Here is a 14,998-nt window from a genome sequence, read left to right on the forward strand (position 1 = left end):
GGATTTTTCTTTCCTCGGATTGTATAATAAATACAAAACCTCGGAACCTCCGATTACTTATCTACCTCTTTGTCGATATGAATCTTTTCAACCAGAATACAACATTGAATAAAAACGATCGAAGTGGTCGAAAAAGAAGGGGGATCAACACGAAACGAGTCAATGATTTTATAATAATCTCGACCCAAAAGTCTAGAGTTTAAATAAAATAATGAAAATAATTTGTAACGAGATGCTGGTAATTGAAATTTAATAGAGCATTTGGGTGGTTGATTGTAATCCAATGTTACAGTTGTTGATAGTACAAATGATGCTGATATATAAATTATATATTATAAGTGTGGATGAAAAATATAATAATACCGAAAAATGTCTCTGTTTCTGTATATTTCTGTATACAGTAAAGATAGTTGTTTCGACAAAGTGAAGGTTCGTAGTACTGGATAAACTGAGAAAAATATTTTTAATCAATATAGATCCTTTAATAAACTCTCTCGGAATAAACGATTTCCTGTCTCGACAATCTAAATTGCCTATTCGTGTCTATTTGTCGTCTGTCATAGGAAAATAAAGGATTGTTTTACTGTATTGCGGCAGTACGTAAGTATTGCCCGCTTGATTCATTGAGCAGCTTCAGTAGCCGTACGATGAACAATAAACTATTTAACAGACATACGACGACGACTGAAGAATGCTTGTCAAACGGTTTAAAATAAGTTGGGAATTGTTTAAAATAAGTATTTTAGGCGTGCGTTCGAACAGATAATCGGTGTTCATGAGGGTCGAATCCACAAATTTTTTAATACTTTCTATATACATAAAATTCACTACGCACATAATATCAAAATCGTTTGAACTTTTTTTAAAAAGCGAGATATCCGTATCTTTGTAAAGCCAGATAAAGATTATATTTGTAACGAGTGTAACCGCATCGTACGTTACATAATTTGAACGAAAAATTTGGAATTGAAACTGGTATTTAACGTTGAACGATGATTTCCCATATTTATCGTCCATCTATGCAATACAATACAGTACTATACTCTATTTTTCCACAAAGATCTCATCTGTCTGTAGAAAACGTAACTTTTGTTAAAAAGAATTATACGTATATATAAATTCAAAACTGTGAATTTGATAAAGACAGTGCGTCGATATTTTATTATTCGATTCTGAAAATGAAGTATTGTTGAGCGGGCAATTACAAACGAAGTTACTTTAGATTCTAACATCAGTTGAGTCTGTATATTACGAGACTGTGTACAATCCTCTATACGTACGTTAATTACTATGTATTTATGATTCCTGTTTATATATTATGATAATCGAACACTACAAACTAGAATATCCCTATCGAAAGTCTATTATCGTGCAAATGTTTCGTTGTACGTTACGAATGTATATTCGTTCGCTATTATACGAACTCGTTACCGTTTTAGAAATTTCTTAGACGCATTGTCTCGAAGATCGTGGTTGCCCGATTATGGATACGTACAAAGTACAAGTGATGTACAGTGGCTCGATATAGAATGTATTGTTGTCGGATGAACTTTAACCTCACGGTGATTGGCATCCATATGACTATATATAGTACTCTACAAACAGGATCTATTCGTTTACCTCGTACATTAAGGTTCGTTCGTAGACAAGCTGTAGTCTTAATTAAAATATTTAACGATCGTTGGAGCAGTTCGGTGATTTCTATCGGATTTTAAAAGTTACAAAAATTAAATTATCTATTCGAATGTATACCATGAAAAGTTCATCGACGTTCATTCAAGGATCGATAGGAAGAATTATCTTTTCTTTTCTCCTTTTTTTCAATTCTGTAGAATTTATAGCTTTCGTTTGAAAGAAGACGTCTTCTCGTGGTATTTTTATGGAGAAAATGTTAATATTTGGAATTCTTTCGAAAAATGTTTTCGCCGAACAGATATTTTAAGATATGAGAAACGAGTAACGAAACATCTCGGAGAAAATTGATTTCATTGTTAAAATAAACTGTGCGTAAATACATGAAAATAACGCCCGATTGAATAATACAATTATTCCAATAAATTATCTCTACGATGTTTCATTCGAACAATGTCTCGGTTTATTTTCAATGATCTTACTCTTCCTTCGTGTAATTGGCGTTATTATTGTTGCTGTTATTATTCATGAATGGATGGACTGCTTTGTCTAGACTTTCGTAATAGATTCTTAGGATTGGGATTAATCTTCATTGGAGAAGAATGTTGGAAAAAGGAAACGTATTGTGTACAAGGACACATTCTGTACGGATAATAGAATTTCTATCGTATTTATTTTTCAAAGAGTGATCGACATTGGTGAACATTTCGAGCGTAAGTTCAGACGATACATTGTACATAATACCGATCATTAGCATAGTCACTGTAAACAGAATGCGAGTCCTTCGAATAGTAGGACGTTCGAACAACGAAAGTTCGGTTAATAGAGACTCTTCCGTGTTGTTCACCGAGGAGTGAATAACTCTAAATAAATATGAAAAGTACCAATGTAAATGCAGCTGGTGTTTTATTTTTGTCATTGGCACAGTCATCGTAAACAAAATTTACGTTCCTTACGAATCACCCAATGTACATCTTGTTACGTTTTTGTTCAAATAAACACGTAATTTATCGTATACTTAAAAACAAGATTGAGCCACGTTTTGACATTATCGATACATATATATATTTATGCTCGAAATTATCGTACGAAACTTTTCGGATTTTGGTGGCGAAAATTACATATAAAAAAAAAAAAGGACTAAAAGAGTGCAATGTTGTTGAACTTTGGACTGGTGCAAAAATTCAAGATATAAGAACGAATAATAATTAAGTGTACGTAACTGTAACTTGTCGCGGATTTTCATCGCAATTCTTTTTCCAATTTTTAAAGTCGGCGCGATCTTGGTTACATTGTTGACTAATATTACTATTCTCTATTATAAATTATCTACGAGTCGACGTTTGTCGAAATTAGTAGTTCTCCCATTAGGTGGCACTGCAGAGAAGAAATATGTTCACCGCTGGATTTCATTTCGTTAACTCACCCCGTATCGTAAAATTGTTGATACGTTTGCACAGAAAATGTAAACATTGTGCTAGAACAGTTCCAGAGGAAACAAAAATACAATTATACACTTCTATATTTGCGACCATATGCTCGTGTAATTTGTCCGTAATTTTAATACCGAGCTCAGTTTATTCCTCCGTAACTGAGAGCAAACACTTTCGATTGGTCCTTTTACTTACGAATTTTAAAATTATCGTTTCAAAAGTTCTCTGATATTTCTCAATTTTCCAAAAAGTAATATTCGCGTAGTTCGTTGCAAAGGTGAGCAAACCTATACAAGTAGACACGATACGATCTCGTTATAACCAAGTTCGACTGTACTTAAATAATTCTCAAAGATGTAATCAAAAGCATTGTGGTGACCAAATACTAATCCATTATTCGGTGTACTATTCGTGGAATGTCCAGAAGAATTTGTCGATCGGTATTAAAATTGAATCGAGTATCTACGACTCGATTTTTTATCGTAGATAATAGAGATCGATTTTGGAAACAAAAGAATTCGTTACTCGCTGGAATAAAGGGGAAATTGCAGCTACGAGGTTGCAACGAAGTCGGTGCATAACGCTTCCATGAGGTTTCTTCGTAATGTACTCGCGACAACCACGATATCGCTGGAGCTTGACCGATAGTACGTTTAAGTTACTTTTATCCGTATGCTCGTTATTTCGATTTCAATTAGTATTAAGTGACCGCATACGTGCTCGTTCATCCTCTCCGAGAAGGTCGCGAGATCAGATCAAGCTTCGCGACGAGGAAGACAAGCTTCGAGTACGAACAATTTTTCATTCGATCGAACGAAGAGGCTGTCGACGATTACGTTCGATACATAGCCACGTTGCTAACATTTTCTTCGCTGCCACGGATCGTTTCTGCTAAATCACGCACTGTGATTGGATCGATCCAATTACACGGTAATTAATACCGATACAATCGAAACGAGTCGTCATCGGTGTTGGTAAAGTGAACTCGTCGTTGTTTCTTGCAGTATCGGTACAATTTGAACATCAAGATATCGACGAAAAGATTAATTCGAGTTTCATTGATTTTCGATACACCTCGAAAAAGAATTTTCGGAGATCAATTTTCTCAAAATTCGTACTTCTCTTCGAAGTTCACGATGAACGGATACGGAAACTCACTTTGTTTGTATTAGATTTTGGATTGTGGGTATGATCGAATAATAGCTCCGTATTTTTATTTTATCGATAAGTCAAATTTTATTAATATTCCGGACGCAATTTTTTGCGCGTGTTCTTTACAATATCAACTTTCAGACTAACTGCAAATCGCAGTTCGTCATGGTGACAAATTCTTATTTTGTTTAATAAACGTCACGCATCCGTAGAATGGAATCTTCTAGAAGATTCTAGAAAAACATTATGTACATACATATACATGTATATACTCAACGTACAATCATATATACATGTACATATACATACATACACGCACACGACTACCATAGACGAATTTGACTCGTTTAAAACTTCTTCTTAAAATTACTCAATTATTAACAGTGTCTTTGTCCACAATATTTACGAACAATCATCAAAATAGACGACTAACAGTATTCGTAAATTAATTTGCCCTTTCCCCGTTTAACGTCGAAGATATGTTACTACTGTTTGTCTAATCCTGGCCCGCTACAAATAACAAAACGTTCACCGTCGTTAGTTCTAGCGTTACGATCGTTACATCGTCTAAACGAGGAATCATCGTGTTATTCATTTTCTTCACGAATAAAAATTTTTCTTTCAACAATTATGATATATCTCCGAGTGACAGCTGTCGTCCAACGTTGGAAGAACGTTCCCCGAGCAAGAGGGTAGAAAAAAGTTCGATCGTGATCTTGAATTTAATTCGATCGCGAAGTTTCGTCGAGCCGATCGTGAATCTTCGACTCACCCATGGCGCATCGTTCGTTTTCGCTCTCGTTCCGGCGAGTTCTATGTATTATTTCGTCACGGGATTCCCTGTACGCGACCAACGTCGGAAATAATTCTGAATCAGGTGCGATCCGTACGTGTCGCAAATATTCCGTGGAATGCGGTATTCGCGGCAAGGATGCGCGGCCCCTTGCCAAAAACGTGACTGCCCTTGTACCTTGCGAGACACGGCTGAGAGTATTCAGTCGTTGGGTAGAGGTTCGCGAGGTCGTCTGACAAATATTGGCACGTTTTCCTTTTCGAAAACGGAAACAGTGGAAACTCGGTGCCACGTTTCCCACGATAAATCGTGTCGGCAGTCTCGCGCGCAAAACGACGCGTCGTGGAACCGGTTCGAGACCGTACGATTCGATTCGCGCTCGTATTCCTCGTACGTTGAAATTTTCGTAAACTGGATAACATGGCACTGCGAATTTATCAGATACAAGGTAAGTCGGCCCGATACCAACCGAATCGACGCCGTTTATTCGATTACAGAAGCATGTCTTTAATACTTTGACGTAACTAACGGGAAACCGAAGACATAGTATACTAATACATACTAAGGTTGTCGTGATGCAAGAGGGTTTTAAACGAATTAAAGCACTGTCGCCAGGAATAGGCTAGAATCGCTTCTTCCCCAACATTACCGCACCTGTTTCTTAAACATCAGTCGTTGTTCATTCAACAGACCATCGGTTCGCTTAACTTGTCGTCGTGTTCCGAGCGCGTCTCGAGTGTGTTCGCGTTCGTTGTTTATCGGTACCGTGAAACAAGGCATGCACGGTGCCAATCATGTTAAGACGAGAACATTACTCAGGTGATGAGAAATATTCGAATCGATGGTACCGATCGCTGTGAAAATCACTTAGGTGTACACGTATGTTAAAATACGGTAATATCGAGCGCCGCGACGCGTTGAACGTGTTCATCGAATATCATTTCGAACGAACAATTTTCATCGAACGATCGTAGTCGAATAAAATTGTTTCCGTCGAAGGATTCGTCCGGATAACGATCATTGGTCCACGATGAATTTTTCGCGATCGATCGATGCAAGAAACAACGTGTTCGCGTTGAATGTTTCGGTTTGTTGGGAACTAATACGATTTCATTCCAACAATGGAAGTGACATCGCGTCAATGGCTTCGTTGCATATAATTGGGAGTCATATTAATGTTATATTACTCGTGGAACATAAAATTCGATGTGGTTTTTACCGTTTCATTTGTTCACGTTCGTCTAATAAATTTTTTCTTACTTTTTCATCCGTTCGATTCTTGGACCATTCGTATATAAACCACGTCAGCTGATTGTTCGTGAATCATCGCTCGTGTTTCTCCGAAAAGTTTGTGGAAACATCGTTGTCTATTATATTATAAAGACAATTATTTAGACATTTATTTAGACAATTATTTAGTGCAAGCATAAGTGACTCAAATGTTCTCGTGCAGTGACAATACATACGTACAACAGTATCAGGGTGTTCGATAAGTTTTGTCGTTTCATAAAACTTATCGAACATTATGGTACTAGATTGTTCGATAAGTTTTGCGGTTCGATATTGTACAGATGTGCAACTATTGTGGGAATTTTTCAGAATCGTTTCAAAGCTGTTTAATTTCGTTTTTTGTAAACACTTTAATGTTAGTTAAATTTGACGATACAATGTCCACGATATATAATTTTTTCTAACTTTTCTTTTACAGAGTTGATCAGTTTGGATTCCGAGTGGCTCGTTTCATCTCCTGTTATAATGTTACTTATACTCTATATTTATCTATGCGTCTACGTCTGCCTAATTGTTACGATAATGTCCGTCCTCTAGTTTTTGTTACTCTTTGTGATATCGAAGCGTTCGTCCAATGAAATAAATAGATTCAAAGTGGAAATTCATTTATGTAATCATCCTATTGCACAGTATCGTATTCTTCTTGTTCGATATCTCGGGTTTGTTAAACCGATATTAATTCAAAGATTCGTGCGATCAACTTTTACGTAATATTATTTCTTTAACGTTTTGGCTTCTCCTTGTACTTGTAATATTATTATACTACGTATCATCGATCGATGCTGTACTTGGTACCGTTGGTGTTGTTTATGTTAAAAATTTTCCTTTAAACAAATACGCGTAGAGGTTAATCTGGTAAACGGGATAAAAGTATCGATTTTTCCTCTTATTTGCACTTTCATAAAAATTCAAATCTCGAAAGCATCGTTCTAAAGAGATTGCATTAATATCCTACGTGGCCCGTCACTATGCACCGAAACTTTCGAACCATTTTTCTCGAAAACACGTTTCGCGGTACGGTGTGCACGATATCTCGTAAGTTACTCGGTCTTTCGATTTTAAATTTAAGTATATTACGTAAAAAGAACGTTTATCTAAAAAGTAAACTGTCATCGGCCCAAAACGATCATCTTTTAACCGACTTAAGGCACAGAGAAGAGATCGAAGAACTGCTAATTTATCAAATTTTATCTTCATTATCGACCACTCGATGCACAAACTAATTTATGCTGATAAAATTCTCGAGTTTCGTCTCTCTTGGATCAACGGTTCACCCGAAATCGTGCACACGAATCTCGAAGTAGATTTCGTTTTCTCGTCGTGAATTTTAAATCGAGAAAACAACTATTCCAAAATCACGTTGTACGAGCTTTGTCCATTAATTTCCATATTGATTAAATTATTCTTTCGTACGGAACAAAAGTGACAAAATTCTTAATTTTCAAAAATACCAGTCTCCGCTATTGACGCTAGAACTACCAAAGTCGTAAATTTAAGCCATTTTATTTTAAATCGTTCGATTGTTAACGTTGCTTTTAACGAAGTATTTGGTAAAAAGAATGATCGAAATAGAGAATTAATTAGTAGTTAATTTTCCTATTCTTCTTTATTCCAAAGACACGTGTAGGTGGCCATAGAATTATCAAAGCGGTAAATTTGAGCCATTTCGTTTGAAAACGTTCGATGATTAACGCTACTTTCGACGAAATATCTGGTAAAAACAATGATCGAAATAGAGAATTGATTCGTAGTTAAATATCCTGTCGTTTTCAATTTCAAATTGCCGATAGAAATAATCCCGTCGGTGGTTCCAGCACGTTATGACTAATATTATGATTTTTACGTTTCAGATAGCGAATTGGGCCCGCAGCCCCGACGTAGAGCCTCATTGAGGATAACCAAGTCCTCCGACCCGAGTTACGGCGATCGTAATCGATTGAACGTATCGCCGTACGATGGGATATCGGCGTCATGGATGTCGGATAAATCCGATGCCACGCCAAGCCGGGCAGGCAAGCAGTCCGTACCTGCCGACGCACCTGCGCCGGAATATCTCGCCAGGAACCTTCTGCAACTCGGCTGCCCGGCCGTGTCGATGCCCACGTAAGTCTCTCCGATCTGTCGCGTTCCGTGTTCGCGACGGTTCCCCGGATTCCATCGTATACATCCGCGCAGGGATAACGATTTCCGCGAAGCAGCGTTATCGATGGTCCTCCACTGAATCGGAATACTGCGCACATCGTTCCGGGAGGAAGCTGGTGCGGTGCGGTTTTCCATGACGGAGAGGTGTGTTGTTCAAAATGATACCGTATCGAGAGTATTGGTCGTTACGGAGTGTGAATATCGCGCGATCGTTTACCGCGGGTGTCGCTGTAAGTTGAACGAGAATATGGGTCGTTCCGTGGTACGATACGTTTACGAGGAATGGTCATCGCTGTGTTTCGTTAAACCGTCGCGTTTCGTCGGAAATGGAATCATCGGTCAGAGTTACCGTGAAAAACTCGCTCGCTCGTGGAAGGATCTGTGGCACGGGTTTCGTCGTTGTGCTCGATATAGATTAGAAAATGTAGAGCACCAACAGCGGTAGCGGCGGTGGCGGCGACGGTAGCGGCGGCAGCAGCAGCAGCAGCAGCAGCAGCAGTGTGTCGGGACGAGCCGATGCGTCAACGATTCGCGTTATCGAATATATGTATATACACCTGGTACGCGAAGTTTCGGGGCAACGCGGGTGCCGTGCACGAGGTGTTACGCCACTGTCGGTCGTACGTATATACCGGTAGTCCCTTAATGAGGAAGTTATTTTTATTTCGCTGGCCCATGGGGCAATTAAACGTCCACTGTAAACATATAGCGGCGCCGAGACTGCGCACGTGTATCGCTCTGTTTCGCACCGTTCTACCGCGGTCGACGCGCGCTAGAGAGAGAGGGAAGGGATTGGGCTAGTCCGGGAAACAACATTCGCGATCAGCTGACCGGCACCGCGATCCCTCTGTCGGTCGTCTCTCGGATACCGGGTGCAGCGATGCGATCCGACGAACGTTAGTGTGCGTGCACAAGTCCGTGCACGCGCCACAGGCCCGTTCCCCGTACCCGAGCGGCTTGGTGTTCGGTCAATAGCTGGCGGGACTGGCGCAGACGCGCCGAAACAGCTGAGTGTGCGTTCATGTACATCCAACGGCGCTGTACCATTGGTGTACATCCGCGGAAGTGTCGTCGGCTGGCAAGGAGTTGCACGAGCGCGGACTGCAGCACGCTTCCACGCACCGCATTGCCGTATTTTCGGTGTGCGAACGCTGCGAGACACACCGTTCACGTTCCTCGCTCGCCACGTTTCGCGAGAGGCGACTGAAAACCTCTCTCGGGTAGGAAGCGAAATATTCGAATCGCTCACGAACGAGGGGAATCGGTGCTCGGTGATAATAGAAGAACGGTACGAGAAAATCTCGGAAAGTGCGCCGAATACACGTACAATATCGATCGTTGATTGTCCGAGCCGCAGGGGGAAGTGTAACTTTACGAGATTATAAGCGTCCGAGCGTCGCCGATCGAAAATTCGATCGATCTTTCGAGCGGCTTTCGAGAAGAATGATGCTGCGACTGTATTGACCGAGCGAGTTTCCGGGACGGTCGTAATTTTGTAAGACAACCGGCCAAGGTCTTCGATGCTGCGCAAAATGAGAAACGGGAGGAGGATATAGGAAATCTAGAATAATTGAAGTTTCCGTCCGCGAGAGAAGACCCAATATCCGAGTCAGTTCTTGCATGCGACTGTGTAGCAGTAACGTGGGACAGTGGCGCCCCTCTACTGGACTGCTAGCTACGACAATACTCATCGCAGGTGTGACATTTTCAAACACGTTCTCATGGCGGTCGTTGAATTTTAAACTGTATAACCTTACGTCCTTCTTTCCACGAATCTCGCGTTCGATCGCGAGCACGGTGTACATATTCGGTAGTTATCCTGCTGTACGGTGAACGTACTGTCGTCTTACGTACGAAAAAGAAACTGTCGCTGTCACGTTTCCGGTTGTATCTTGAGATCTTTCGCATGAATTTTATATAGGTTAGAGCAGTGGTCGCCAACCTCGAAGGGTATAGGAATTACCGTATCGAACCTCGTGATTTTCGGTGATACGTTTGTTAAAATCTCGTAATTGGCGTACAACGAGTGATACGCGCGAATGTGTAAGCGACGAGTATAATAAAAATATGACAAAACGGAGGGAATGTTTCCGAAACGAAAGAACCGTAATTATGTAATACGTACAAGTATACACCTATACGAGTATCGAGGGAGACAGGTTGGCGACCACTGGGGTAGAGTATACAGTAGATTCCCGTATAACGCGATCAAAAAATTCCGACAACTCTCGTGCAATGCGGTTTCGATAACGCGGTAGATAAACACGAATGTATTTGCGCAGCATCGCTCGACACCGTCTTTGCTCTTTTTCTCTCTCTCTCTCTCTCTCTCTTTCTTTCTCTTCCTCGGATTCTCTCACACTTTCTCCCTTTACCGCATACCCATCGTAGCTCGTATGAGTTCCAAGTCTCGTATAACGCGGTGCGTATCTCCGCGTTATACGGGCGTCTACTGTATAATGCAATACGAACGGTTCGCTCGGCGCGAGTCCAGTTCGCGCTTTTATTCGCTTGTAGACGTTACGCGGCTTTAGGAAGTTTAGCAAATTGTCGCAAAAAAGACTACGCTAGAATTGCTGAAAATCGGTTTTTCTTGAATTCGAGAGACAAGGGGGGGGGGGGGGGGAAAGAGAAGAGTAGAAAAATACTCGATAATTTAATTAAGTGAACCGTTTGCTTTCTGCGAGTTTTATGTTACAAAAGAAGCCTTTTTTCTCAGCCATGACCACCGAAATCGGAAGGAAACCCAAGTTGAACAGAAAGTTTATATCGTTGGAAGAAAAGATCAAAATTTTGGATCGGCTAAAGTACGGGGAGAAATTGCCGGCCATCGCGAAGAAGTTGAATCTAAACGAGTCGACGGTTCGCACGATCAAACGAAACGAGAACAAAATAAGAGCCACGGCATCTACCGGGTCGTCGGTAAGTTTGAACAGAGTCGTTCGTATTAAAGACACGTTGATGCCGAAAATGGAGAATTGTTTGATGATATGGATAGAGGATTGCAATCAGAAGAACATGCCCGTGAACAAGGATGCGATCAAAAGGAAAGCGTTGAAGATTTACACGCATCTGAAGGAACTGGAACGCGTGTCGTCCGATGAACAGCCCAAGTTCGAGTTCAGCGCCAGCAAAGGCTGGTTCGAGAGGTTCAAAAATCGATTTTCGTTGCACAATCGGAAAATTCACGGGGAACGAGCGTCGGCCGACGTGGAGGCCGCGCAAAAATTTCCGGACGAGCTGCTCAAAATTATAGAGGAGGGCGGTTACACGGGCGATCAGGTATTTAACGCGGACGAAACCGGTTTATATTGGAGGAAAATGCCTGAACGCGCATCCGTATCTCGAAACGAGGGATCTGTTTCCGAGTTCGAGGCCACCAAGGACAGAATAACGCTGCTCTTGTGCAGCAACGCGTCGGGTGATTACGTAACGAAGCCCATGTTAATTAATCGCTCTTTAAACCCGCGTGAAACGAAAGGACTTGACAAGTTCAAGTTGCCCGTTTACTGGCGAGCGAATAAAAAAGCTTGGGTTACAGGTGGCGTGTTCAACGATTGGTTTTTCAACTGCTTCGTACCGGAGATCGAGAATTACACCAGGAGAAAAAGTATCAACTTCAAGGTTCTGCTAATCGTCGATAACGCGCCTTGTCATCCGAGAGATTTGAGTCATCCGAACGTTAAGGTGATCTTCCTGCCGTTCAATACGGCCTCGATCATTCAGCCGTTGGACCAGGGTATAATAAAGTCGTTGAAATTGTGTTACGTACGTCGGACGTTCGAGTTCATTTTGGACAAAATGGATCGCGATCCGGGTACGACGGTGACCCGTTTCTGGCAGGATTTTTCAATTTTCAACTGCGTGGAAATTCTCATCGCGTCTCTGAAGGAATTGAAACCTCTGACGTTGAACGCTTGTTGGAAACGTATCTGGCCCGAAGTGGTTACGAGAGAAAGTTATTTAACACCGATGCCCGTAGAGATCGATCGTGTGATACACGTTGCTCGGTTATTGGGCGGCGACGGATTCGAGGATATGAACGAGAAGGATATCTACGAATTGATCGACAACGATCGAGAATTAGACGAGGAGGAACTGGTGCAACTGGCCGATGAGTCTGTCTCGAATGTTGCAAACAACGACGACGAGAGCTCGGAGGAAACGTTCGACGAACCGGAGAGAAATTTTACATTGAAAAGTTTAAACGAGGGATTGCAGCTGGCCAAGAAGCTGGAAACACACTTCGCGGAGAACGATCCGTCGGTGGAACGCTCGGCTGAATTCAAGAGACGATTGCAGGAGTGTCTGGCTCCGTATTTGGAAATTCAAAAAGAATTGGAAGCCAACGAGGAGCAACTTCTGATACCTGAGATCTTAATCGATACGATGGCGCGAGAAGACGTTTCCTCGGATAACGAAAACGATACCTGTAAAACCGGACAAGATTCGCGGCTCGAGGACCCGCAACCGGCATTGAAGAAACAATGCAGTTGGAACTTTATTTCGGACGGTTGCGACAGTGACTCGAATTGAGTCGAAGAGATGAAGATTCTTTTCTTTTTTTAATTTTTTTTAATAAAATTATTTCTCGTACGAACGTCGAAGATAATTCTTTCAATTCGTTTATACGATGGAACGTGTACCCATATTCTGTACGAATTACATGGCCTCGTATAACGCGATTCTTAGAACACGGGAACATTATATACACGGGAGTCTACCGTGCCGGTTTCGATTAGGTCGTTGCACAAGAAACGCCGCTTTTTCGATAGACTATACGTCACTCGACGTAACAAATTTCATTACATTACGATTTCCACTTTGTCGACGATTGTTTGTATTATTCGTTTCTGTTCTTACTCTCCGTTCCGAAGTTTGCATTTTCGCAAGCTCTGTCTTACCCGTACGGTAACTAACGGCATTCGTCCAATTCCCGTTAATTCCTGTAATACGTAAAATGGTCGAGGAAAGGTCGAAGAATTTAGAGATATATCGTACTCGCAAAAATAAGTAAAAAGTGTCCAGTCGACACGAGTCTACGAATCTAGCTGGACGCAGATACGTGTAATTTATTTTACACGCGATTTTTCGTACACCGCGACACACGGTGACCCGTATATCGATCCGTGACAATGAAATATTTTGTTCGGTACAATTCTAATTCTACGCTACGAAAATCTCAATTCCGTGTTAAATTGTAAGGCAAGAAAAACTCTTGCTCGTGATGGCCACTTGTTTTGACCTAGATTAACTGGACATTTTTTGTCTATTTTCGCGAGCACTGTATGCCCTTAACATCCTCGACCTCCTTACATCACTCCGTATATGCATATATCGTACCGAAAATTGCACTCGAGTTCAGTGGTGGTTTATCGTCGGACGTAACTCACTCGCAGCTCGGATACAATTGAGTCATACGTTAAGGCCAAATCTCACTGGCCGTCGAGTCGACAGAAGTCACTACGTACTCGGTTACTCAGCGTTCAACGTCAATTACTGTCAGCCTTTGAACTGTGTTGTAACTCCGTGTCATTGGAAGAAATTGTTACCGAAATATATTATATTGTTACGATATAACTCGATCTACATTCCTCTTGCCCGGATTCCAATACGCGTACAAGCCTCCGTTGAACGTTTGCGAGTGTAAAGTTTAATCTAGAATACCGTCGTATCGTTCTGAAAATATTCAACGTATCGTTCGGCCAGGTACGAATAACTGTATACACTCCGTGGATTCGAAAAGCTTCGTAACACGTCGCACAGGAAGTGGTCGCGGTAACACCTTATGCCACAGTTCCACTTATGCAATGCGCGGTGCGGAACAACGATCAAAGAAACAGCTTCGAGGCGTTCGATACCTTTTAAAATCGATACTTCTCAAGTGTCCCGATTTTACACAAATGGGAATTCCAGCTACAAAAAACGATGTTCCAATAGTCGAGTACAATATCGGAACAATAATGCGAGAATTTGTTGTACACCGATTAATTGTTACTCGATATCTCGGTACACTTGGAAATTCGAAAAAGTTAGATAACATCGCGACCGAATCTTTCAGAATATTTTCGAACGAATGTAAAGCAAATGGTAAATATTTGTCGGTAACGAAAGACGAGCGTAATTTATTCTACACGAATTATTTTCGATGTACCGAATCTGTACGGTTTCTATAGATACGGTCGAAACGTTGAAAATAATTTGCATCGAATAAATTACTCTTATCTTTTATCAACAATTGTTTACCTTTGACACTGTTTCGCCAAGAGCGAAGGATCGTCACACCGTTATGCTTCTTCTCGAATTCTCGACGTACTCGGAACACATTGAGGAATCTTTCGACAAATCCGACGAATAATGCGAGTTCAGCTTTAACCGCGCGTAACCGGTTCCATTGTCAATGGAACTTTCCTGTATCGAATTATAACGCGAGACGAGAAATTGTGTATACGTACCGCAATGAGCGATTACTGAAATTATCTCCTTTTTAGTCACTGGGACCGATACCTCGAGAAAAAATAGTTCAAGGATCGCAAGGCAGCTAAAGAGCGACTTC

At 41.2% G+C, this 14,998-nt stretch overlaps 1 protein-coding gene across 5 annotated transcripts in view; it reads left to right on the plus strand.

Annotated features, from left to right (window-relative positions):
* Nucleotides 1–14,998, plus strand: part of LOC143154028 (uncharacterized) — a 95,367-nt gene that overhangs the window by 4,449 nt on the left and 75,920 nt on the right. For 2 of the 5 annotated variants that reach the window (XM_076325780.1, XM_076325783.1), the window contains exon 2: nt 8,151–8,403. In XM_076325780.1, the coding sequence (XP_076181895.1) occupies nt 8,151–8,403 (253 nt within the window). Of the gene's footprint in view, nt 1–5,232; nt 5,459–5,789; nt 5,830–8,150; nt 8,404–8,849; nt 9,063–14,998 lie in introns of those variants that run through there. The other 3 variants (XM_076325781.1, XM_076325782.1, XM_076325784.1) reach the window with 3 other exon arrangements.

Source organism: Ptiloglossa arizonensis, chromosome 13 (genome assembly GCF_051014685.1).
Source record: "Ptiloglossa arizonensis isolate GNS036 chromosome 13, iyPtiAriz1_principal, whole genome shotgun sequence".
Taxonomy (NCBI): Eukaryota; Metazoa; Arthropoda; class Insecta; order Hymenoptera; family Colletidae; genus Ptiloglossa; species Ptiloglossa arizonensis.